At 51.3% G+C, this 24,152-nt stretch overlaps 1 protein-coding gene across 1 annotated transcript in view; it reads left to right on the plus strand.

The window, feature by feature from the left end:
• Window positions 1-24,152, plus strand: part of LOC135536232 (voltage-dependent T-type calcium channel subunit alpha-1H-like) — a 106,214-nt gene that overhangs the window by 40,284 nt on the left and 41,778 nt on the right. The window contains 1 exon segment of the mRNA XM_064962598.1: window positions 19,037-19,188. Within this exon segment, the coding sequence (XP_064818670.1) occupies window positions 19,037-19,188 (152 nt within the window).

Here is a 24,152-nt window from a genome sequence, read left to right on the forward strand (position 1 = left end):
AGTTACAGCTTACTGTCCCCTACTGTCCCCTACTGTCCCCTACTGTCCCCTACTGGCCCCTACTGTCCCCTACTGTCCCCTACTGGCCCCTACTGTCCACACTACAGTACTACCATAACCCAGTTACAGCATACTGTCCCATACTGTCCCCTACTGGCCACACTACAGTACTACTATAACCCAGACACAGTATACTGTCCCCTACTGTCCCCTACTGTCCCCTACTGGCCCCTACTGTCCACACTACAGTACTACCATAACCCAGTTACAGCATACTGTCCCATACTGTCCCCTACTGGCCACACTACAGTACTACTCTAACCCAGTTACAGCTTACTGTCCCCTACTGTCCCCTACTGTCCCCTACTGTCCCCTACTGTCCCCTACTGGCCCCTACTGTCCCCTACTGGCAACACTACAGTACTACTATAACCCAGACACAGTATACTGTCCCCTACTGTCCCCTACTGGCCCCTACTGTCCACACTACAGTACTACCATAACCCAGACACAGCATACTGGCCCCTACTGTCCCCTACTGTCCCCTACTGGCCCCTATTGTCCACACTACAGTACTACTATAACCCAGACACAGCATACTGGCCCCTACTGTCCCCTACTGTCCCCTACTGGCCCCTACTGGCCCCTACTGGCCACACTACAGTACTACTATAACCCAGACACAGTATACTGTCCCCTACTGGCCCATACTGTCCCCTACTGTCCCCTACTGGCCCCTACTGGCCCCTACTGGCCCCTACTGTCCACACTACAGTACTACTATAACCCAGACACAGCATACTGTCCCCTACTGTCCCCTACTGTCCACACTACAGTACTACTATAACCCAGACACAGTATACTGTCCCCTACTGTCCCCTACTGGCCCCTACTGGCCCCTACTGGCCCATACTGTCCCCTACTGGCCCATACTGTCCCCTACTGTCCCCTACTGTCCTCTACTGTCCCCTACTGTCCCCTACTGTCCTCTACTGTCCCCTACTGTCCCCTACTGGCCACACTACAGTACTACTATAACCCAGACACAGTATACTGGCCCCTACTGGCCCCTACTGGCCCCTACTGTCCCCTACTGGCCACACTACAGTACTACTCTAACCCAGACACAGCATACTGTCCCCTACTGTCCCCTACTGGCCCCTACTGTCCCCTACTGGCCCCTACTGTCCACACTACAGTACTACTATAACCCAGACACAGTATACTGTCCCCTACTGTCCCCTACTGTCCCCTACTGGCCCCTACTGTCCCCTACTGTCCCCTACTGGCCCCTACTGGCCACACTACAGTACTACTATAACCCAGACACAGCATACTGTCCCCTACTGTCCCCTACTGTCCCCTACTGGCCCCTACTGGCCCCTACTGTCCCCTACTGTCCCCTACTGGTCCCTACTGGCCCCTACTGGCCACACTATAGTACTACTATAACCCAGACACAGTATACTGTCCCCTACTGTCCCCTACTGTCCCCTACTGGCCCCTACTGGCCCCTACTGGCCACACTACAGTACTACTATAACCCAGACACAGCATACTGTCCCCTACTGTCCCCTACTGTCCCCTACTGGCCCCTACTGGCCACACTACAGTACTACTATAACCCAGACACAGTATACTGGCCCCTACTGTCCCCTACTGGCCCATACTGTCCCCTATTGGCCCCTACTGTCCACACTACAGTACTACTATAACCCAGACACAGTATACTGTCCCCTACTGTCCCCTATTGCCCCCTACTGGCCCCTACTGGCCACACTACAGTACTACTATAACCCAGACACAGCATACTGTCCCCTACTGTCCCCTACTGTCCCCTACTGTCCCCTACTGGCCACACTACAGTACTACTATAACCCAGACACAGTATACTGGCCCCTACTGTCCCCTACTGTCCCCTACTGACCCCTACTGGCCACACTACAGTACTACTCTAACCCAGACACAGTATACTGGCCCCTACTGTCCCCTACTGGCCCATACTGTCCACACTACAGTACTACTATAACCCAGACACAGTATACGGTCCCCTACTGGCCCCTACTGTCCCCTACTGGCCCCTACTGGCCCCTACTGGCCACACTACAGTACTACTATAACCCAGACACAGTATACGGTCCCCTACTGTCCCCTACTGTCCCCTACTGGCCCCTACTGTCCCCTACTGTCCCCTACTGGCCCCTACTGTCCCCTACTGGCCCCTACTGTCCCCTACTGTCCCCTACTGGCCCCTACTGTCCCCTACTGTCCCCTACTGTCCCCTACTGGCCACACTACAGTACCACTATAACCCAGACACAGCATACTGTCCCCTACTGTGATTGACTGTAGACCCTGCCACATACCTCTTGTGTCTGAGCCGTTGAATTGAGATTCTACTTTGTCTCTATACTGACGCTTAGCTTGTTTGATAGCCTTACGGAGGGAATAGCTGCACTGTTTGTATTCGGTCATGTTACCAGTCACCTTGCTCTGATTAAAAGCAGTGGTTCGCGCTTTCAGTTTCACGCGAATGCTGCCATCAATCCACGGTTTCTGGTTAGGGAATGTTTTAATTGTTGCTATGGGAACGACATCTTCAACGCACGTTCTAATGAACTCGCACACCGAATCAGCGTATTCGTCAATGTTGTTGCCTGACGCAATATGAAACATGTCCCAGTCCACGTGATGTAAGCAGTCTTGGAGTGTGGAATCAGCTTGGTCGGACCAGCGTTGGACAGACCTCAGCGTGGGAGCTTCCTGTTTTAGTTTCTGTCTGTAGGCAGGGATCAGCAAAATGGAGTCGTGGTCAGCTTTTCCGAAAGGGGGGCGGGGCAGGGCCTTATATGCGTCGCGGAAGTTAGAATAATAGTGATCCAAGGTTTTGCCAGCCCTGGTGGCGCAATCGATATGATGATGCATTTTAGGGGAGTCTTGTTTTCAGATTAGCTTTGTTAAAATCCCCAGCAACAATGAATGCAGCCTCAGGATGTATGGATTCCAGTTTGCAAAGAGTCAAATAAAGTTCGTTCAGAGCCATCGATGTGTCTGCTTGGGGGGGAATATATTCGGCTGTGATTATAATCGAAGAAAATTCTCTTGGTAGATAATGCGGTCTACATTTGATTGTGAGGAATTCTAAATCAGGTTAACAGAAGGATTTGAGTTCCTGTATGTTTCTGTGATCACACCACGTCTCGTTAGCCATAAGGCATACGCCCCCACCACTCTTCTTACCTGAAAGGTGTTTGTTTCTGTCGGCGCGATGTGTGGAGAAACCCGCTGGCTGCACCGCATCCGAGAGCGTCTCTCCAGTGAGCCATGTTTCCATGAAGCAAAGAACGTTACAGTCTCTGATGTCCCTCTGGAATGCTACCCTTGCTCGGATTTCATCAACCTTGTTGTCAAGAGACTGGTCATTGGCGAGAAGAATGCTAGGAAGTGGGGCACGATGTGCCCGTCCCCGTAGTCTGACCAGAAGGCCGCCTCGTTTCCCTCTTTTACGAAGTCGTTTTTTTGGGTCGCCGGCTGGGATCCATTCCGTTGTCCTGGTTGAAAGGCAGAACACAGGATCCGCTTCGCGAAAGTCATATTCTTGGTCGTACTGATGGTGAGTTGACGCTGATCTTATATACAGTAGTTCTTCTCGGCTGTATGTAATGAAACCTAAGATGACCTGTGGTACTAATGTAAGAAATAACACGTAAAAAAAACAAAAAACTGCATAGTTTCCTAGGAACGCGAAGCGAGGCGGCCATCTCTGTCGGCGCCGGAATTCAACTGGCCCATACTGTCCCCTACTGTCCCCTACTGTCCCCTACTGGCCACACTACAGTACTACTATAACCCAGACACAGTATACTGTCCTCTACTGGCCCATACTGTCCCCTACTGTCCCCTACTGGCCCCTACTGGCCCCTACTGGCCCCTACTGTCCACACTACAGTACTACTATAACCCAGACACAGCATACTGTCCCCTACTGTCCCCTACTGTCCACACTACAGTACTACTATAACCCAGACACAGTATACTGTCCCCTACTGGCCCCTACTGGCCCCTACTGGCCCATACTGTCCCCTACTGGCCCATACTGTCCCCTACTGTCCCCTACTGTCCCCTACTGTCCTCTACTGTCCCCTACTGTCCCCTACTGTCCTCTACTGTCCCCTACTGTCCCCTACTGGCCACACTACAGTACTACTATAACCCAGACACAGTATACTGGCCCCTACTGGCCCCTACTGGCCCCTACTGTCCCCTACTGGCCACACTACAGTACTACTCTAACCCAGACACAGCATACTGTCCCCTACTGTCCCCTACTGGCCCCTACTGTCCCCTACTGGCCCCTACTGTCCACACTACAGTACTACTATAACCCAGACACAGTATACTGTCCCCTACTGTCCCCTACTGTCCCCTACTGGCCCCTACTGTCCCCTACTGGTCCCTACTGGCCACACTACAGTACTACTATAACCCAGACACAGCATACTGTCCCCTACTGTCCCCTACTGTCCCCTACTGGCCCCTACTGGCCCCTACTGTCCCCTACTGTCCCCTACTGGTCCCTACTGGCCCCTACTGGCCACACTATAGTACTACTATAACCCAGACACAGTATACTGTCCCCTACTGTCCCCTACTGTCCCCTACTGGCCCCTACTGGCCCCTACTGGCCACACTACAGTACTACTATAACCCAGACACAGCATACTGTCCCCTACTGTCCCCTACTGTCCCCTACTGGCCCCTACTGGCCACACTACAGTACTACTATAACCCAGACACAGTATACTGGCCCCTACTGTCCCCTACTGGCCCATACTGTCCCCTATTGGCCCCTACTGTCCACACTACAGTACTACTATAACCCAGACACAGTATACTGTCCCCTACTGTCCCCTATTGCCCCCTACTGGCCCCTACTGGCCACACTACAGTACTACTATAACCCAGACACAGCATACTGTCCCCTACTGTCCCCTACTGTCCCCTACTGTCCCCTACTGGCCACACTACAGTACTACTATAACCCAGACACAGTATACTGGCCCCTACTGTCCCCTACTGTCCCCTACTGACCCCTACTGGCCACACTACAGTACTACTCTAACCCAGACACAGTATACTGGCCCCTACTGTCCCCTACTGGCCCATACTGTCCACACTACAGTACTACTATAACCCAGACACAGTATACGGTCCCCTACTGGCCCCTACTGTCCCCTACTGGCCCCTACTGGCCCCTACTGGCCACACTACAGTACTACTATAACCCAGACACAGTATACGGTCCCCTACTGTCCCCTACTGTCCCCTACTGTCCCCTACTGTCCCCTACTGTCCCCTACTGGCCCCTACTGTCCCCTACTGGCCCCTACTGTCCCCTACTGTCCCCTACTGGCCCCTACTGTCCCCTACTGTCCCCTACTGTCCCCTACTGGCCACACTACAGTACCACTATAACCCAGACACAGCATACTGTCCCCTACTGTGATTGACTGTAGACCCTGCCACATACCTCTTGTGTCTGAGCCGTTGAATTGAGATTCTACTTTGTCTCTATACTGACGCTTAGCTTGTTTGATAGCCTTACGGAGGGAATAGCTGCACTGTTTGTATTCGGTCATGTTACCAGTCACCTTGCTCTGATTAAAAGCAGTGGTTCGCGCTTTCAGTTTCACGCGAATGCTGCCATCAATCCACGGTTTCTGGTTAGGGAATGTTTTAATTGTTGCTATGGGAACGACATCTTCAACGCACGTTCTAATGAACTCGCACACCGAATCAGCGTATTCGTCAATGTTGTTGCCTGACGCAATATGAAACATGTCCCAGTCCACGTGATGTAAGCAGTCTTGGAGTGTGGAATCAGCTTGGTCGGACCAGCGTTGGACAGACCTCAGCGTGGGAGCTTCCTGTTTTAGTTTCTGTCTGTAGGCAGGGATCAGCAAAATGGAGTCGTGGTCAGCTTTTCCGAAAGGGGGCGGGGCAGGGCCTTATATGCGTCGCGGAAGTTAGAATAATAGTGATCCAAGGTTTTGCCAGCCCTGGTGGCGCAATCGATATGATGATGCATTTTAGGGAGTCTTGTTTTCAGATTAGCTTTGTTAAAATCCCCAGCAACAATGAATGCAGCCTCAGGATGTATGGATTCCAGTTTGCAAAGAGTCAAATAAAGTTCGTTCAGAGCCATCGATGTGTCTGCTTGGGGGGGAATATATTCGGCTGTGATTATAATCGAAGAAAATTCTCTTGGTAGATAATGCGGTCTACATTTGATTGTGAGGAATTCTAAATCAGGTTAACAGAAGGATTTGAGTTCCTGTATGTTTCTGTGATCACACCACGTCTCGTTAGCCATAAGGCATACGCCCCCACCACTCTTCTTACCTGAAAGGTGTTTGTTTCTGTCGGCGCGATGTGTGGAGAAACCCGCTGGCTGCACCGCATCCGAGAGCGTCTCTCCAGTGAGCCATGTTTCCATGAAGCAAAGAACGTTACAGTCTCTGATGTCCCTCTGGAATGCTACCCTTGCTCGGATTTCATCAACCTTGTTGTCAAGAGACTGGTCATTGGCGAGAAGAATGCTAGGAAGTGGGGCACGATGTGCCCGTCCCGTAGTCTGACCAGAAGGCCGCCTCGTTTCCCTCTTTTACGAAGTCGTTTTTTTGGGTCGCCGGCTGGGATCCATTCCGTTGTCCTGGTTGAAAGGCAGAACACAGGATCCGCTTCGCGAAAGTCATATTCTTGGTCGTACTGATGGTGAGTTGACGCTGATCTTATATACAGTAGTTCTTCTCGGCTGTATGTAATGAAACCTAAGATGACCTGTGGTACTAATGTAAGAAATAACACGTAAAAAAAACAAAAAACTGCATAGTTTCCTAGAACGCGAAGCGAGGCGGCCATCTCTGTCGGCGCCGAATTCAACTGGCCCATACTGTCCCCTACTGTCCCCTACTGTCCCCTACTGGCCACACTACAGTACTACTATAACCCAGACACAGCATGCTGTCCCCTACTGGCCCCTACTGTCCCCTACTGGCCCCTACTGTCCCCTAATGTCCCCTACTGTCCCCTACTGTCCACACTACAGTACTACTATAACCCAGACACAGTATACTGTCCCCTACTGTCCCCTACTGTCCCCTACTGGCCCCTACTGTCCCCTACTGGCCCCTACTGTCCCCTACTGTCCACACTACAGTACTACTATAACCAAGACACAGCATACTGTCCCCTACTGTCCCCTACTGTCCCCTACTGTCCACACTACAGTACTACTATAACCCAGACACAGTATACTGGCCCATACTGTCCCCTACTGTCCCCTACTGTCCCCTACTGGCCCCTACTGTCCACACTACAGTCCTACTATAACCCAGACACAGCATACTGTCCCCTACTGTCCCCTACTGGCCACACTACAGTACTACTATAACCCAGACACAGCATGCTGTCCCCTACTGGCCCCTACTGTCCCCTACTGGCCCCTACTGTCCCCTACTGTCCCCTACTGTCCCCTACTGTCCACACTACAGTACTACTATAACCCAGACACAGTATACTGTCCCCTACTGTCCCCTACTGTCCCCTACTGTCCACACTACAGTACTACTATAACCCAGACACAGCATACTGTCCCCTACTGTCCCCTACTGTCCCCTACTGGCCCCTACTGTCCTCTACTGTCCCCTACTGTCCCCTACTGTCCACACTACAGTACTACTATAACCCAGACACAGCATACTGTCCTCTACTGGCCCCTACTGTCCCCTACTGGCCCCTACTGTCCCCTACTGTCCACACTACAGTACTACTATAACCCAGACACAGCATACTGTCCCCTACTGGCCCCTACTGTCCCCTACTGGCCCCTACTGTCCCCTACTGTCCCCTACTGGCCCCTACTGTCCACACTACAGTACTACTATAACCCAGACACAGCATACTGTCCCCTACTGGCCCCTACTGTCCCCTACTGGCCCCTACTGTCCCCTACTGTCCCCTACTGGCCCCTACTGTCCCCTACTGGCCCCTACTGTCCCCTACTGTCCCCTACTGGCCCCTACTGTCCCCTACTGGCCCCTACTGTCCACACTACAGTACTACTCTAACCCAGACACAGCATGCTGTCCCCTACTGGCCCCTACTGTCCCCTACTGTCCCCTACTGGCCCCTACTGTCCACACTACAGTACTACTATAACCCAGACACAGCATACTGTCCCCTACTGGCCCCTACTGGCCCCTACTGTCCACACTACAGTACTACTATAACCCAGACACAGCATACTGTCCCCTACTGTCCCCTACTGTCCCCTACTGTCCCCTACTGGCCCCTACTGTCCCCTACTGTCCACACTACAGTGCTACTATAACCCAGACACAGCATACTGTCCCCTACTGGCCCCTACTGTCCCCTACTGTCCCCTACTGGCCCCTACTGTCCCCTACTGTCCCCTACTGTCCCCTACTGGTCCCTACTGGCCCCTACTGGCCACACTATAGTACTACTATAACCCAGACACAGTATACTGTCCCCTACTGTCCCCTACTGTCCCCTACTGGCCCCTACTGGCCCCTACTGGCCACACTACAGTACTACTATAACCCAGACACAGCATACTGTCCCCTACTGTCCCCTACTGTCCCCTACTGGCCCCTACTGGCCACACTACAGTACTACTATAACCCAGACACAGTATACTGGCCCCTACTGTCCCCTACTGGCCCATACTGTCCCCTATTGGCCCCTACTGTCCACACTACAGTACTACTATAACCCAGACACAGTATACTGTCCCCTACTGTCCCCTATTGCCCCCTACTGGCCCCTACTGGCCACACTACAGTACTACTATAACCCAGACACAGCATACTGTCCCCTACTGTCCCCTACTGTCCCCTACTGTCCCCTACTGGCCACACTACAGTACTACTATAACCCAGACACAGTATACTGGCCCCTACTGTCCCCTACTGTCCCCTACTGACCCCTACTGGCCACACTACAGTACTACTCTAACCCAGACACAGTATACTGGCCCCTACTGTCCCCTACTGGCCCATACTGTCCACACTACAGTACTACTATAACCCAGACACAGTATACGGTCCCCTACTGGCCCCTACTGTCCCCTACTGGCCCCTACTGGCCCCTACTGTCCACACTACAGTACTACTATAACCCAGACACAGTATACGGTCCCCTACTGTCCCCTACTGTCCCCTACTGTCCCCTACTGTCCCCTACTGGCCCCTACTGTCCCCTACTGGCCCCTACTGTCCCCTACTGTCCCCTACTGGCCCCTACTGTCCCCTACTGGCCCCTACTGTCCCCTACTGGCCACACTACAGTACCACTATAACCCAGACACAGCATACTGTCCCCTACTGTGATTGACTGTAGACCCTGCCACATACCTCTTGTGTCTGAGCCGTTGAATTGAGATTCTACTTTGTCTCTATACTGACGCTTAGCTTGTTTGATAGCCTTACGGAGGGAATAGCTGCACTGTTTGTATTCGGTCATGTTACCAGTCACCTTGCTCTGATTAAAAGCAGTGGTTCGCGCTTTCAGTTTCACGCGAATGCTGCCATCAATCCACGGTTTCTGGTTAGGGAATGTTTTAATTGTTGCTATGGGAACGACATCTTCAACGCACGTTCTAATGAACTCGCACACCGAATCAGCGTATTCGTCAATGTTGTTGCCTGACGCAATATGAAACATGTCCCAGTCCACGTGATGTAAGCAGTCTTGGAGTGTGGAATCAGCTTGGTCGGACCAGCGTTGGACAGACCTCAGCGTGGGAGCTTCCTGTTTTAGTTTCTGTCTGTAGGCAGGGATCAGCAAAATGGAGTCGTGGTCAGCTTTTCCGAAAGGGGGCGGGGCAGGGCCTTATATGCGTCGCGGAAGTTAGAATAATAGTGATCCAAGGTTTTGCCAGCCCTGGTGGCGCAATCGATATGATGATGCATTTTAGGGAGTCTTGTTTTCAGATTAGCTTTGTTAAAATCCCCAGCAACAATGAATGCAGCCTCAGGATGTATGGATTCCAGTTTGCAAAGAGTCAAATAAAGTTCGTTCAGAGCCATCGATGTGTCTGCTTGGGGGGGAATATATTCGGCTGTGATTATAATCGAAGAAAATTCTCTTGGTAGATAATGCGGTCTACATTTGATTGTGAGGAATTCTAAATCAGGTTAACAGAAGGATTTGAGTTCCTGTATGTTTCTGTGATCACACCACGTCTCGTTAGCCATAAGGCATACGCCCCCACCACTCTTCTTACCTGAAAGGTGTTTGTTTCTGTCGGCGCGATGTGTGGAGAAACCCGCTGGCTGCACCGCATCCGAGAGCGTCTCTCCAGTGAGCCATGTTTCCATGAAGCAAAGAACGTTACAGTCTCTGATGTCCCTCTGGAATGCTACCCTTGCTCGGATTTCATCAACCTTGTTGTCAAGAGACTGGTCATTGGCGAGAAGAATGCTAGGAAGTGGGGCACGATGTGCCCGTCCCCGTAGTCTGACCAGAAGGCCGCCTCGTTTCCCTCTTTTACGAAGTCGTTTTTTTTGGGTCGCCGGCTGGGATCCATTCCGTTGTCCTGGTTGAAAGGCAGAACACAGGATCCGCTTCGCGAAAGTCATATTCTTGGTCGTACTGATGGTGAGTTGACGCTGATCTTATATACAGTAGTTCTTCTCGGCTGTATGTAATGAAACCTAAGATGACCTGTGGTACTAATGTAAGAAATAACACGTAAAAAAAACAAAAAACTGCATAGTTTCCTAGGAACGCGAAGCGAGGCGGCCATCTCTGTCGGCGCCGGAATTCAACTGGCCCATACTGTCCCCTACTGTCCCCTACTGTCCCCTACTGGCCACACTACAGTACTACTATAACCCAGACACAGCATGCTGTCCCCTACTGGCCCCTACTGTCCCCTACTGGCCCCTACTGTCCCCTAATGTCCCCTACTGTCCCCTACTGTCCACACTACAGTACTACTATAACCCAGACACAGTATACTGTCCCCTACTGTCCCCTACTGTCCCCTACTGTCCCCTACTGGCCCCTACTGTCCCCTACTGGCCCCTACTGTCCCCTACTGTCCACACTACAGTACTACTATAACCAAGACACAGCATACTGTCCCCTACTGTCCCCTACTGTCCCCTACTGTCCACACTACAGTACTACTATAACCCAGACACAGTATACTGGCCCATACTGTCCCCTACTGTCCCCTACTGTCCCCTACTGGCCCCTACTGTCCACACTACAGTCCTACTATAACCCAGACACAGCATACTGTCCCCTACTGTCCCCTACTGGCCACACTACAGTACTACTATAACCCAGACACAGCATGCTGTCCCCTACTGGCCCCTACTGTCCCCTACTGGCCCCTACTGTCCCCTACTGTCCCCTACTGTCCCCTACTGTCCACACTACAGTACTACTATAACCCAGACACAGTATACTGTCCCCTACTGTCCCCTACTGTCCCCTACTGTCCACACTACAGTACTACTATAACCCAGACACAGCATACTGTCCCCTACTGTCCCCTACTGTCCCCTACTGGCCCCTACTGTCCTCTACTGTCCCCTACTGTCCCCTACTGTCCACACTACAGTACTACTATAACCCAGACACAGCATACTGTCCTCTACTGGCCCCTACTGTCCCCTACTGGCCCCTACTGTCCCCTACTGTCCACACTACAGTACTACTATAACCCAGACACAGCATACTGTCCCCTACTGGCCCCTACTGTCCCCTACTGGCCCCTACTGTCCCCTACTGTCCCCTACTGGCCCCTACTGTCCACACTACAGTACTACTATAACCCAGACACAGCATACTGTCCCCTACTGGCCCCTACTGTCCCCTACTGGCCCCTACTGTCCCCTACTGTCCCCTACTGGCCCCTACTGTCCCCTACTGGCCCCTACTGTCCCCTACTGTCCCCTACTGGCCCCTACTGTCCCCTACTGGCCCCTACTGTCCACACTACAGTACTACTCTAACCCAGACACAGCATGCTGTCCCCTACTGGCCCCTACTGTCCCCTACTGTCCCCTACTGGCCCCTACTGTCCACACTACAGTACTACTATAACCCAGACACAGCATACTGTCCCCTACTGGCCCCTACTGGCCCCTACTGTCCACACTACAGTACTACTATAACCCAGACACAGCATACTGTCCCCTACTGTCCCCTACTGTCCCCTACTGTCCCCTACTGGCCCCTACTGTCCCCTACTGTCCACACTACAGTGCTACTATAACCCAGACACAGCATACTGTCCCCTACTGGCCCCTACTGTCCCCTACTGTCCCCTACTGGCCCCTACTGTCCCCTACTGTCCCCTACTGGCCCCTACTGTCCTCTACTGTCCCCTACTGTCCCCTACTGGCCACACTACAGTACTACTATAACCCAGACACAGCATACTGTCCCCTACTGGCCCCTACTGTCCCCTACTGGCCCCTACTGGCCCCTACTGTCCACACTACAGTACTACTATAACCCAGACACAGCATACTGTCCCCTACTGGCCCCTACTGTCCCCTACTGTCCCCTACTGGCCCCTACTGGCCCCTACTGTCCACACTACAGTACTACTCTAACCCAGACACAGCATACTGTCCCCTACTGTCCCCTACTGTCCCCTACTGGCCCCTACTGTCCCCTACTGGCCCCTACTGTCCCCTACTGGCCCCTACTGTCCCCTACTGGCCACACTACAGTACTACTATAACCCAGACACAGCATACTGTCCCTTACTGGCCCCTACTGTCCCCTACTGGCCCCTACTGTCCCCTACTGTCCCCTACTGTCCACACTACAGTACTACTATAACCCAGACACAGTATACTGTCCCCTACTGTCCCCTACTGTCCCCTACTGTCCACACTACAGTACTACTATAACCCAGACACAGCATACTGTCCCCTACTGGCCCCTACTGTCCCCTACTGTCCCCTACTGTCCCCTACTGTCCACACTACAGTACTACTATAACCCAGACACAGCATGCTGTCCCCTACTGGCCCCTACTGTCCCCTACTGTCCACACTACAGTACTACGATAACCCAGACACAGCATACTGTCCCCTACTGGCCCATGCTGTCCCCTACTGTCCCCTACTGTCCACACTACAGTACTACTATAACCCAGACACAGCATACTGTCCCCTACTGTCCCCTACTGTCCCCTACTGGCCCCTACTGGCCCCTACTGTCCACACTACAGTACTACTATAACCCAGACACAGCATACTGTCCCCTACTGGCCCCTACTGTCCCCTACTGTCCCCTACTGTCCCCTACTGTCCCCTACTGGCCCCTACTGTCCCCTACTGGCCCCTACTGTCCCCTACTGTCCCCTACTGGCCCCTACTGTCCCCTACTGGCCCCTACTGTCCACACTACAGTACTACTCTAACCCAGACACAGCATGCTGTCCCCTACTGGCCCCTACTGTCCCCTACTGTCCCCTACTGGCCCCTACTGTCCACACTACAGTACTACTATAACCCAGACACAGCATACTGTCCCCTACTGGCCCCTACTGGCCCCTACTGTCCACACTACAGTACTACTATAACCCAGACACAGCATACTGTCCCCTACTGTCCCCTACTGTCCCCTACTGTCCCCTACTGTCCCCTACTGGCCCCTACTGTCCCCTACTGTCCACACTACAGTGCTACTATAACCCAGACACAGCATACTGTCCCCTACTGGCCCCTACTGTCCCCTACTGTCCCCTACTGGCCCCTACTGTCCCCTACTGTCCCCTACTGGCCCCTACTGTCCTCTACTGTCCCCTACTGTCCCCTACTGGCCACACTACAGTACTACTATAACCCAGACACAGCATACTGTCCCCTACTGGCCCCTACTGTCCCCTACTGGCCCCTACTGGCCCCTACTGTCCACACTACAGTACTACTATAACCCAGACACAGCATACTGTCCCCTACTGGCCCCTACTGTCCCCTACTGTCCCCTACTGTCCCCTACTGGCCCCTACTGGCCCCTACTGTCCACACTACAGTACTACTCTAACCCAGACACAGCATACTGTCCCCTACTGTCCCCTACTGTCCCCGACTGTCCCCTACTGTCCCCTACTGGCCCCTACTGTCCCCTACTGGCCCCTACTGTCCCCTACTGGCCCCTACTGTCCCCTACTGGCCACACTACAGTACTACTATAACCCAGACACAGCATACTGTCCCTTACTGGCCCCTACTGTCCCCTACTGGCCCCTACTGTCCCCTACTGTCCCCTACTGTCCACACTACAGTACTACTATAACCCAGACACAGTATACTGTCCCCTACTGTCCCCTACTGTCCCCTACTGTCCACACTACAGTACTACTATAACCCAGACACAGCATACTGTCCCCTACTGGCCCCTACTGTCCCCTACTGTCCCCTACTGTCCACACTACAGTACTACTATAACCCAGACACAGCATGCTGTCCCCTACTGGCCCCTACTGTCCCCTACTGTCCACACTACAGTACTACGATAACCCAGACACAGCATACTGTCCCCTACTGGCCCATGCTGTCCCCTACTGTCCCCTACTGTCCACACTACAGTACTACTATAACCCAGACACAGCATACTGTCCCCTACTGTCCCCTACTGGCCCCTACTGGCCCCTACTGTCCCCTACTGTCCCCTACTGGCCCCTACTGGCCACACTACAGTACTACTGTAACCCAGACACAGTATACTGTCGCCTACTGTCCCCTACTGGCCCCTACTGTCCCCTACTGTCCCCTACTGGCCCCTACTGTCCACACTACAGTACTACTATAACCCAGACACAGTATACTGTCGCCTACTGTCCCCTACTGGCCCCTACTGTCCCCTACTGTCCCCTACTGGCCCCTACTGGCCACACTACAGTACTACTATAACCCAGACACAGTATACTGTCCCCTACTGTCCCCTACTGTCCCCTACTGGCCCCTACTGTCCCCTACTGTCCACACTACAGTACTACTATAACCCAGACACAGCATACTGTCCCCTACTGTCCCCTACTGTCCCCTACTGTCCTCTACTGTCCACACTACAGTACTACTATAACCCAGACACAGCATACTGTCCCCTACTGTCCCCTACTGTCCCCTACTGTCCTCTACTGTCCCCTACTGTCCTCTACTGTCCACACTACAGTACTACTATAACCCAGACACAGCATACTGTCCCCTACTGTCCCCTACTGTCCCCTACTGTCCCCTACTGTCCCCTACTGTCCACACTACAGTACTACTATAACCCAGACACAGCATACTGTCCCCTACTGTCCCCTACTGTCCCCTACTGTCCCCTACTGGCCCCTACTGGCCACACTACAGTACTACTATAACCCAGACACAGCATACTGTCCCCTACTGTCCCCTACTGGCCCCTACTGGCCACACTACAGTACTACTATAACCCAGACACAGCATACTGTCCCCTACTGTCCCCTACTGGCCCCTACTGTCCCCTACTGGCCACACTACAGTACTACTATAACCCAGACACAGTATACTGTCCCCTACTGTCCCCTACTGTCCCCTACTGGCCCCTACTGGCCCCTACTGGCCCCTACTGGCCCCTACTGTCCCCTACTGTCCACACTACAGTACTACTATAACCCAGACACAGTATACTGTCCCCTACTGGCCCCTACTGTCCCCTACTGGCCCCTACTGTCCCCTACTGTCCCCTACTGTCCCCTACTGGCCACACTACAGTACTACTATAACCCAGACACAGCATACTGTCCCCTACTGGCCCCTACTGTCCCCTACTGTCCCCTACTGTCCCCTACTGGCCCCTACTGTCCCCTACTGTCCCCTACTGGCCACACTACAGTATCACTATAACCCAGACACAGCATACTGTCCCCTACTGTGATTGACTGTAGACCCTGCCACATACCTCTTGTGTCTGAGCCGTTGAATTGAGATTCTACTTTGTCTCTATACTGACGCTTAGCTTGTTTGATAGCCTTACGGAGGGAATAGCTGCTCTGTTTGTATTCGGTTATGTTACCAGTCACCTTGCTCTGATTAAAAGCAGTGGTTCGCGCTTTCAGTACACACGAATGCTGCCATCAATCCACGGTTGCTGGTTAGGGAATGTTTTAATTGTTGCTATGGGAACGACATCTTCAACGCACGTTCTAATGAACTCGCACACCGAATCAGCGTATTCGTCAATGTTGTTGCCTGACGCAATACGAAACATGTCCCAGTCCACGTGATGTAAGCAGTCTTGGAGTGTGGAATCAGCTTGGTCGGACCAGCGTTGGACAGACCTCAGCGTGGGAGCTTCCTGTTTTAGTTTCTGTCTGTAGGCAGGGATCAGCAAAATGGAGTCGTGGTCAGCTTTTCCGAAAGGGGTGCGGGGCAGGGCCTTATATGCGTCGCGGAAGTTAGAATAACAGTGATCCAAGGTTTTGCCAGCCCTGGTGGCGCAATCGATATGATGATACATTTTAGGGGAGTCTTGTTTTCAGATTAGCCTTGTTAAAATCCCCAGCAACAATGAATGCAGCCTCAGGATGTATGGATTCCAGTTTGCAAAGAGTCAAATAAAGTTCGTTCAGAGCCATCGATGTGTCTGCTTGGGGGGGAATATATACGGCTGTGATTATAATAGAAGAAAATTCTCTTGGTAGATAATGCGGTCTACATTTGATTGTGAGGAATTCTAAATCAGGTGAACAGAAGGATTTGAGTTCCTGTATGTTTCTGTGATCACATTACATTACATTTACATTTAAGTCATTATCCAGAGCGACTTACAAATTGGTGAATTCACCTTCTGACATCCAGTGGAACAGCCACTTACAATAGTGCATCTAAATCATTTAAGGGGGGGGGTGAGAAGGATTACTTATCCTATCCTAGGTATTCCTTGAAGAGGTGGGGTTTCAGGTGTCTCCGGAAGGTGGTGATTGACTCTGCTGTCCTGGCGTCGTGAGGGAGTTTGTTCCACCATTGGGGGGCCAGAGCAGCGAACAGTTTTGACTGGGCTGAGCGGGAACTGTACTTCCTCAGTGGTAGGGAGGCGAGCAGGCCAGAGGTGGATGAACGCAGTGCCCTTGTTTGGGTGTAGGGCCTGATCAGAGCCTGGAGGTACTGCGGTGCCTTTCCCCTCACAGCTCCGTAGGCAAGCACCATGGTCTTGTAGCGGATGCGAGCTTCAACTGGAAGCCAGTGGAGAGAGCGGAGGAGCGGGGTGACGTGAGAGAACTTGGGAAGGTTGAACACCAGACGGGCTGCGGCGTTCTGGATGAGTTGTAGGGGTTTAATGGCACAGGCAGGGAGCCCAGCTAACAGCGAGTTGCAGTAATCCAGACGGGAGATGACAAGTGCCTGGATTAGGACCTGCGCCGCTTCCTGTGTGAGGCAGGGTCGTACTCTGCGGATGTTGTAGAGCATGAACCTACAGGAACGGGCCACCGCCATGATGTTGGTTGAGAACGACAGGGTGTTGTCCAGGATCCCGCCAAGGTTCTTAGCGCTCTGGGAGGAGGACACAATGGAGTTGTCAACCGTGATGGCGAGATCATGGAACGGGCAGTCCTTCCCCGGGAGGAAGAGCAGCTCCGTCTTGCCGAGGTTCAGCTTGAGGTGGTGATCCGTCATCCACACTGATATGTCTGCCAGACATGCAGAGATGCGATTCCACGTCTCGTTAGCCATAAGGCATACGCCCCCACCACTCTTCTTACCTGAAAGGTGTTTGTTTCTGTCGGCGCGATGTGTGGAGAAACCCGCTGGCTGCACCGCATCCGAGAGCGTCTCTCCAGTGAGCCATGTTTCCGTGAAGCAAAGAACGTTACAGTCTCTGATGTCCCTCTGGAATGCTACCCTTGCTCGGATTTCATCAACCTTGTTGTCAAGAGACTGGTCATTGGCGAGAAGAATGCTAGGAAGTGGGGCACGATGTGCCCGTCCTCGTAGTCTGACCAGAAGGCCGCCTCGTTTCCCTCTTTTACGAAGTCGTTTTTTTGGGTCGCCGGCTGGGATCCATTCCGTTGTCCTGGTTGAAAGGCAGAACACAGTATCCGCTTCGCGAAAGTCATATTCTCGGTCGTACTGATGGTGAGTTGACGCTGATCTTATATTCAGTAGTTCTTCTCGACTGTATGTAATGAAACCTAAGATGACCTGTGGTACTAATGTAAGAAATAACACGTAAAAAAACAAAAAACTGCATAGTTTCCTAGGAACGCGAAGCGAGGCGGCCATCTCTGTCGGCGCCGGAAGTCTACTGGCCCATACTGTCCCCTACTGGCCCCTACTGTCCACACTACAGTACTACTATAACCCAGACACAGCATACTGGCCCCTACTGTCCCCTACTGTCCCCTACTGTCCACACTACAGTACTACTATAACCCAGACACAGCATACTGTCCCCTACTGTCCCTTACTGGCCACACTACAGTACTACTATAACCCAGACACAGCATACTGGCCCCTACTGGCCCCTACTGTCCCCTACTGTCCCCTACTGTCCCCTACTGGCCACTACTGTCCCCTACTGGCCCCTACTGTCCCCTACTGTCCCCTACTGTCCCCTACTGTCCACACTACAGTACTACTCTAACCCAGACACAGCATACTGTCCCCTACTGTCCCCTACTGTCCCCTACTGGCCACACTACAGTACTACTATAACCCAGATACAGCATACTGTCCCCTACTGTCCCCTACTGGCCCCTACTGTCCCCTGCTGTCCCCTGCTGTCCCCTACTGTCCCCTACTGTCCACACTACAGTACTACTATAACCCAGACACAGTATACGGTCCCCTACTGGCCCCTACTGTCCCCTACTGTCCCCTACTGTCCCCTACTGGCCACACTACAGTTCTACTTCCTTCCTTCTCCCTCTCTCTCTCTCTCTCTCTCTCTGACATCCTAGAGATCAGTAATCTTGTGTTCACCAGTCTCTTCTCTCTCTCTCCCTCCCCCCTAGCCCCAGGAGCTGACTGACATCCTAGAAATCAGTAATCTAGTGTTCACCAGTCTCTTCAGTCTGGAGATGCTGCTGAAGCTGCTGGCCTTCGGACTCTTCGGCTATATCAAGAACCCGTACAACGGCTTTGACAGCGTCATCGTCATCATCAGGTGTGTGTCTGTGTTTCCATGAAATATTTTAATGTATCATGCACCAAACTTTTTCCAAGAGTTAATGTTATAATGCTATAACTTGCTGCTCGATGCTAAACTAGCTATGACTTGCTGCTCAATGCTAAGCTAGCTATAACTTTCTGCCTGATTCTAAGCTAGCTATAACTTGCTGCTCGATGCTAAACTAGCTATGACTTGCTGCTCAATGCTAAGCTAGCTATAACTTTCTGCCTGATTCTAAGCTAGCTATAACTTGCTGCTCGACACTAACCCGTACGGAAAAATTATATATTGATTTACACTCTGTTCAAAAGTTTGGGTTCACTTAGAAATGTCCTTGTTTTTGAAAGAAAAACAATTTTTTGTCAATTAAAATAGCATCAAATTGATCAGAAATACAGTATGGACATTGTTAATGTTGTAAATTACTATTGTAGCTGAAACAGCTGATTTTAATGGAATATCTACATAGGCGTACAGAGGCCCATTATCAGAAACCATCACTCCGGTGTTCCAATGGGACGTTATGTTAGTTAATCCAAGATTATCATTTTAAAAGGTTAATTGATCATTAGAAAACCTTTTTGCAATTATGTTAGCACAGCTGAATACTGTTGTTCTGATTAAAGAAGCAATAAAACTGGTGAACAAAGGAGGCCGTATCTCTGTATTTGTCTGTGTCTCTTTTCCCTTTTCGTTTTTCATATACTGTTTTCTATATACTGTAGGTGACATGAGTCTCACTAGTGTTGAGTGATGAGCTGTTAAAAGTGGTGTAGGTCTTATTTATTTAAAGAACATATTGAAGTTAGAAGCAATAGGATTTGAATCAAAAGCCTACAACTTGTTTAGCCCCGTTTCACACTGAGACGAGCACGGAGACTGGTCCGTTTCACACTGCTCTGAGACGAGCACGGAGACTGGTCCGTTTCACACTGCTCTGAGACGAGCACGGAGACTGGTCCGTTTCACACTGCTCTGAGACGAGCACGGAGACTGGTCCGTTCCACACTGCTCTGAGACGAGCACGGAGACTGGTCCGTTTCACACTGCTCTGAGACGAGCACGGAGACTGGTCCGTTTCACACTGCTCTGAGACGAGCACGGAGACTGGTCCGTTTCACACTGCTCTGAGACGAGCACGGAGACTGGTCCGTTTCACACTGCTCTGAGACGAGCACGGAGACTGGTCCGTTCCACACTGCTCTGAGACGAGCACGGAGACTGGTCCGTTTCACACTGCTCTGAGACGAGCACGGAGACTGGTCCGTTTCACACTGCTCTGAGACGAGCACGGAGACTGGTCCGTTTCACACTGCTCTGAGACGAGCACGGAGACTGGTCCGTTTCACACTGCTCTGAGACGAGCACGGAGACTGGTCCGTTTCACACTGCTCTGAGACGAGCACGGAGACTGGTCCGTTTCACACTGCTCTGAGACGAGCACGGAGACTGGTCCGTTTCACACTGCTCTGAGACGAGCACGGAGACTGGTCCGTTTCACACTGCTCTGAGACGAGCACGGAGACTGGTCCGTTTCACACTGCTCTGAGACGAGCACGGAGACTGGTCCATTTCACACTGCTCTGAGACGAGCACGGAGACTGGTCCGTTTCACACTGCTCTGAGGCGAGCACGGAGACTGGTCCGTTTCACACTGCTCTGAGACGAGCACGGAGACTGGTCCGTTTCACACTGCTCTGAGACGAGCACGGAGACTGGTCCGTTTCACACTGCTCTGAGACGAGCACGGAGACTGGTCCGTTTCACACTGCTGTGAGACGAGCACGGAGACTGGTCCGTTTCACACTGCTCTGAGACGAGCACGGAGACTGGTCCGTTTCACACTGCTCTGAGACGAGCACGGAGACTGGTCCGTTTCACACTGCTCTGAGACGAGCACGGAGACTGGTCCGTTCCACACTGCTCTGAGACGAGCACGGAGACTGGTCCGTTTCACACTGCTCTGAGACGAGCACGGAGACTGGTCCGTTTCACACTGCTCTGAGACGAGCACGGAGACTGGTCCGTTTCACACTGTTCTGAGACGAGCATGGAGACTGGTCCGTTTCACACTGCTCTGAGACGAGCACGGAGACTGGTCCGTTCCACACTGCTCTGAGACGAGCACGGAGACTGGTCCGTTTCACACTGCTCTGACTTATTTAACTAGGCAAGTCAGTTAAGAACATCTTCTTATTTACAAGGACAGCCTACTCCTTCCCACCCATTGGGGAATTGAACCCCAGTCTAGCACATGCCCACACGACAATGCATTATATAGCTATATAGCCCAGTACTGTCGCCTATTCCCGGCCGTCACGTTGCACAGCGCCATATTTTCCGTTCTGTCCTAACAGATTGTTTTCATTTTTCTTGTAATAGAAACACCATAATATTAATCAAATCAATTAAGCAAAATTTCTTAAAATCAGTCTCATATACTATGGTCTTACAATAAAAAGGTTTTAAATTCTCTAGTACAGCCACTATTGAAGGCCATCAAATGCTTCTCAAAGATGCCCCCTTGTGTTCAAACTAGCACTAACTAGCATTGATGGTACCAGTGGTTCTTAAATAACCATATACATATATATATATAATTCTGCAGTAATAAGACTTAAAGCAGGACCCACTGTATGTGGATACTGCTGCGGTACAGTTGGTGTATTGTAAGTGCTGTTCCTGTGAAGTGGAAATGACTCGGAGCAACAACGACTCAGCCTCGAACAGGACCACCGAGTGCTGAAGCGTGTAACGCCTAAAGATCATCTGTCCTCGGTTGTAACACCCTGGAAGTGACGGCAGCACAAGAACTGTTCGTCGGGAGCTTCATGAAATGGGTTTCCGTGGCCAAGCAGCCGCACACAAGCCTAAGATCACCATTCACAATGCCAAGCGTAGACTGGTGTGGTGTAAAGCTCACCACCATTGGACTCTGGAGCAGTGGAAATGTATTCTCTGGTGTGATGAATCACTCTTCACAATCTGGCAGTCTGACGGACAAATCTGGGTTTGGCAGATACCAGGGAAAAGCAGCCAGTATCTGGTGACCATTTGCCTCATGCAGCACAACATCTCCTTCACAAAGAGTTGATCAGGCTGCTGATTGGCCTGTGGAATGTTGTTTCACTCCTCTTCAATGGCTGTGCGAAGTTTCTGGAAATGGTCAAGAAATGGAAATCGCTGTCATACAAGTCGATCCAGAGCATCCTAAACATGCTCAATGGGTGACATGTTTGATGAGTATGCAGGACGTGAAAGAACTGGGACATTTTCAGCTTGCAGGAATTGTGTATAGATCCTTGCAACATGGGGCTGTGCATTATCATGCTGAACCATGTGATGGCGGCAGATGAATGGCACGACAATCAAACAACAAACCTTAGGATCTCGTCACGGTATATCTGTGCATTAAAATTGCCAATGATAAAATGTAATAGTGTTCGTTGTCCACAGCTTAGGCCTGCCCATACCGTAGCCACCACCGACAACCATCATAACGTTGACATCAGCAAACCTCTTAGCCAAACGACGTCATACTCAGACAGTTCTTCCATGGTATGCCAGGATGGAAACATAGGAGGATGATGACTACTACTACTATTATTATTATGTTTTGCTATCATTAATCTAGCTAGCTAATTTAGCTAGCGAGCCAGTTCTATCAGAGACACCCAACCCTCACTAAAGCTATCTAGCCAGTTCTATCAGAGACCCAAAACCTTCAATAAAGCTAGCTAATTTATATGTCAATAGGCTAAATGTCAAAAGGCTATATGTCAATAGCTGCAGTGTGTATTTTCAACTGCAACAGTGATCCAACATTTGCAAAACACCACTTTAGAAACCTAATGCTAAGGGGTCAAAGGTCAACAGAGACTCGACATTACAAAACACCACTTTAGAAACCTAATGCTAAGATATCAGAGGTCAACAGAGACTCAACATTATCATCGGGTAGACTGTGGCTGTGAGTGGTGATTTGTGTATTTTACATGAATGTTTTACAAGTATATGTACATATATTTTATTTATCTATATATTTGACAAATACATTTTCCCTTCATATTTATATTTTCTTGAAATATATTCCAATATATAATTTTTCCATAGGGAAGCTATCAATAACTTGTTGCTCAATGCTAAGCTATCTATAACTTGTTGCTCAACACTAAGCTATCTATAACTTGTTGCTCAACGCTAAGCTATCTATAACTTGTTGCTCAACGCTAAGCTATCTATAACTTGTTGCTCAACGCTAATCTATCTATAAATTGTTGCTAAATGCTAAGCTATCTATAACTTGTTGCTCAACGCTAGGCTATCTATAACTTGAAGCTCAATGCTAAGCTATCTATAACTTGCTGCTTGATGCTAAGCTATCTATAACTTGCTGCTCGATGCTAAGCTAGCTGTAACGTTTTATGTGTTTCTCTCAAAGTGTCTGGGAGATCGTTGGGCAGGCGGACGGCGGTCTGTCTGTCCTGCCAACCTTAGTGTGTGTGTGTTCCAGTGTCTGGGAGATCGTTGGGCAGGCGGACGGCGGTCTGTCTGTCCTGCCAACCTTAGTGTGTGTGTGTTCCAGTGTCTGGGAGATCGTTGGGCAGGCGGACGGCGGTCTGTCTGTCCTGCCAACCTTAGTGTGTCTGTGTTCCAGTGTCTGGGAGATCGTTGGGCAGGCGGACGGCGGTCTGTCAGTCCTGCCAACCTTAGTGTGTCTGTGTTCCAGTGTCTGGGAGATCGTTGGGCAGGCGGACGGCGGTCTGTCTGTCCTGCCAACCTTAGTGTGTGTGTGTTCCAGTGTCTGGGAGATCGTTGGGCAGGCGGACGGCGGTCTGTCAGTCCTGCCAACCTTAGTGTGTGTGTGTTCCAGTGTCTGGGAGATCGTTGGGCAGGCGGACGGCGGTCTGTCAGTCCTGCCAACCTTAGTGTGTGTGTGTTCCAGTGTCTGGGAGATC

The sequence above is a fragment of the Oncorhynchus masou genome, unplaced genomic scaffold (genome assembly GCF_036934945.1).
Source record: "Oncorhynchus masou masou isolate Uvic2021 unplaced genomic scaffold, UVic_Omas_1.1 unplaced_scaffold_580, whole genome shotgun sequence".
Lineage (NCBI taxonomy): Eukaryota > Metazoa > Chordata > Actinopteri > Salmoniformes > Salmonidae > Oncorhynchus > Oncorhynchus masou.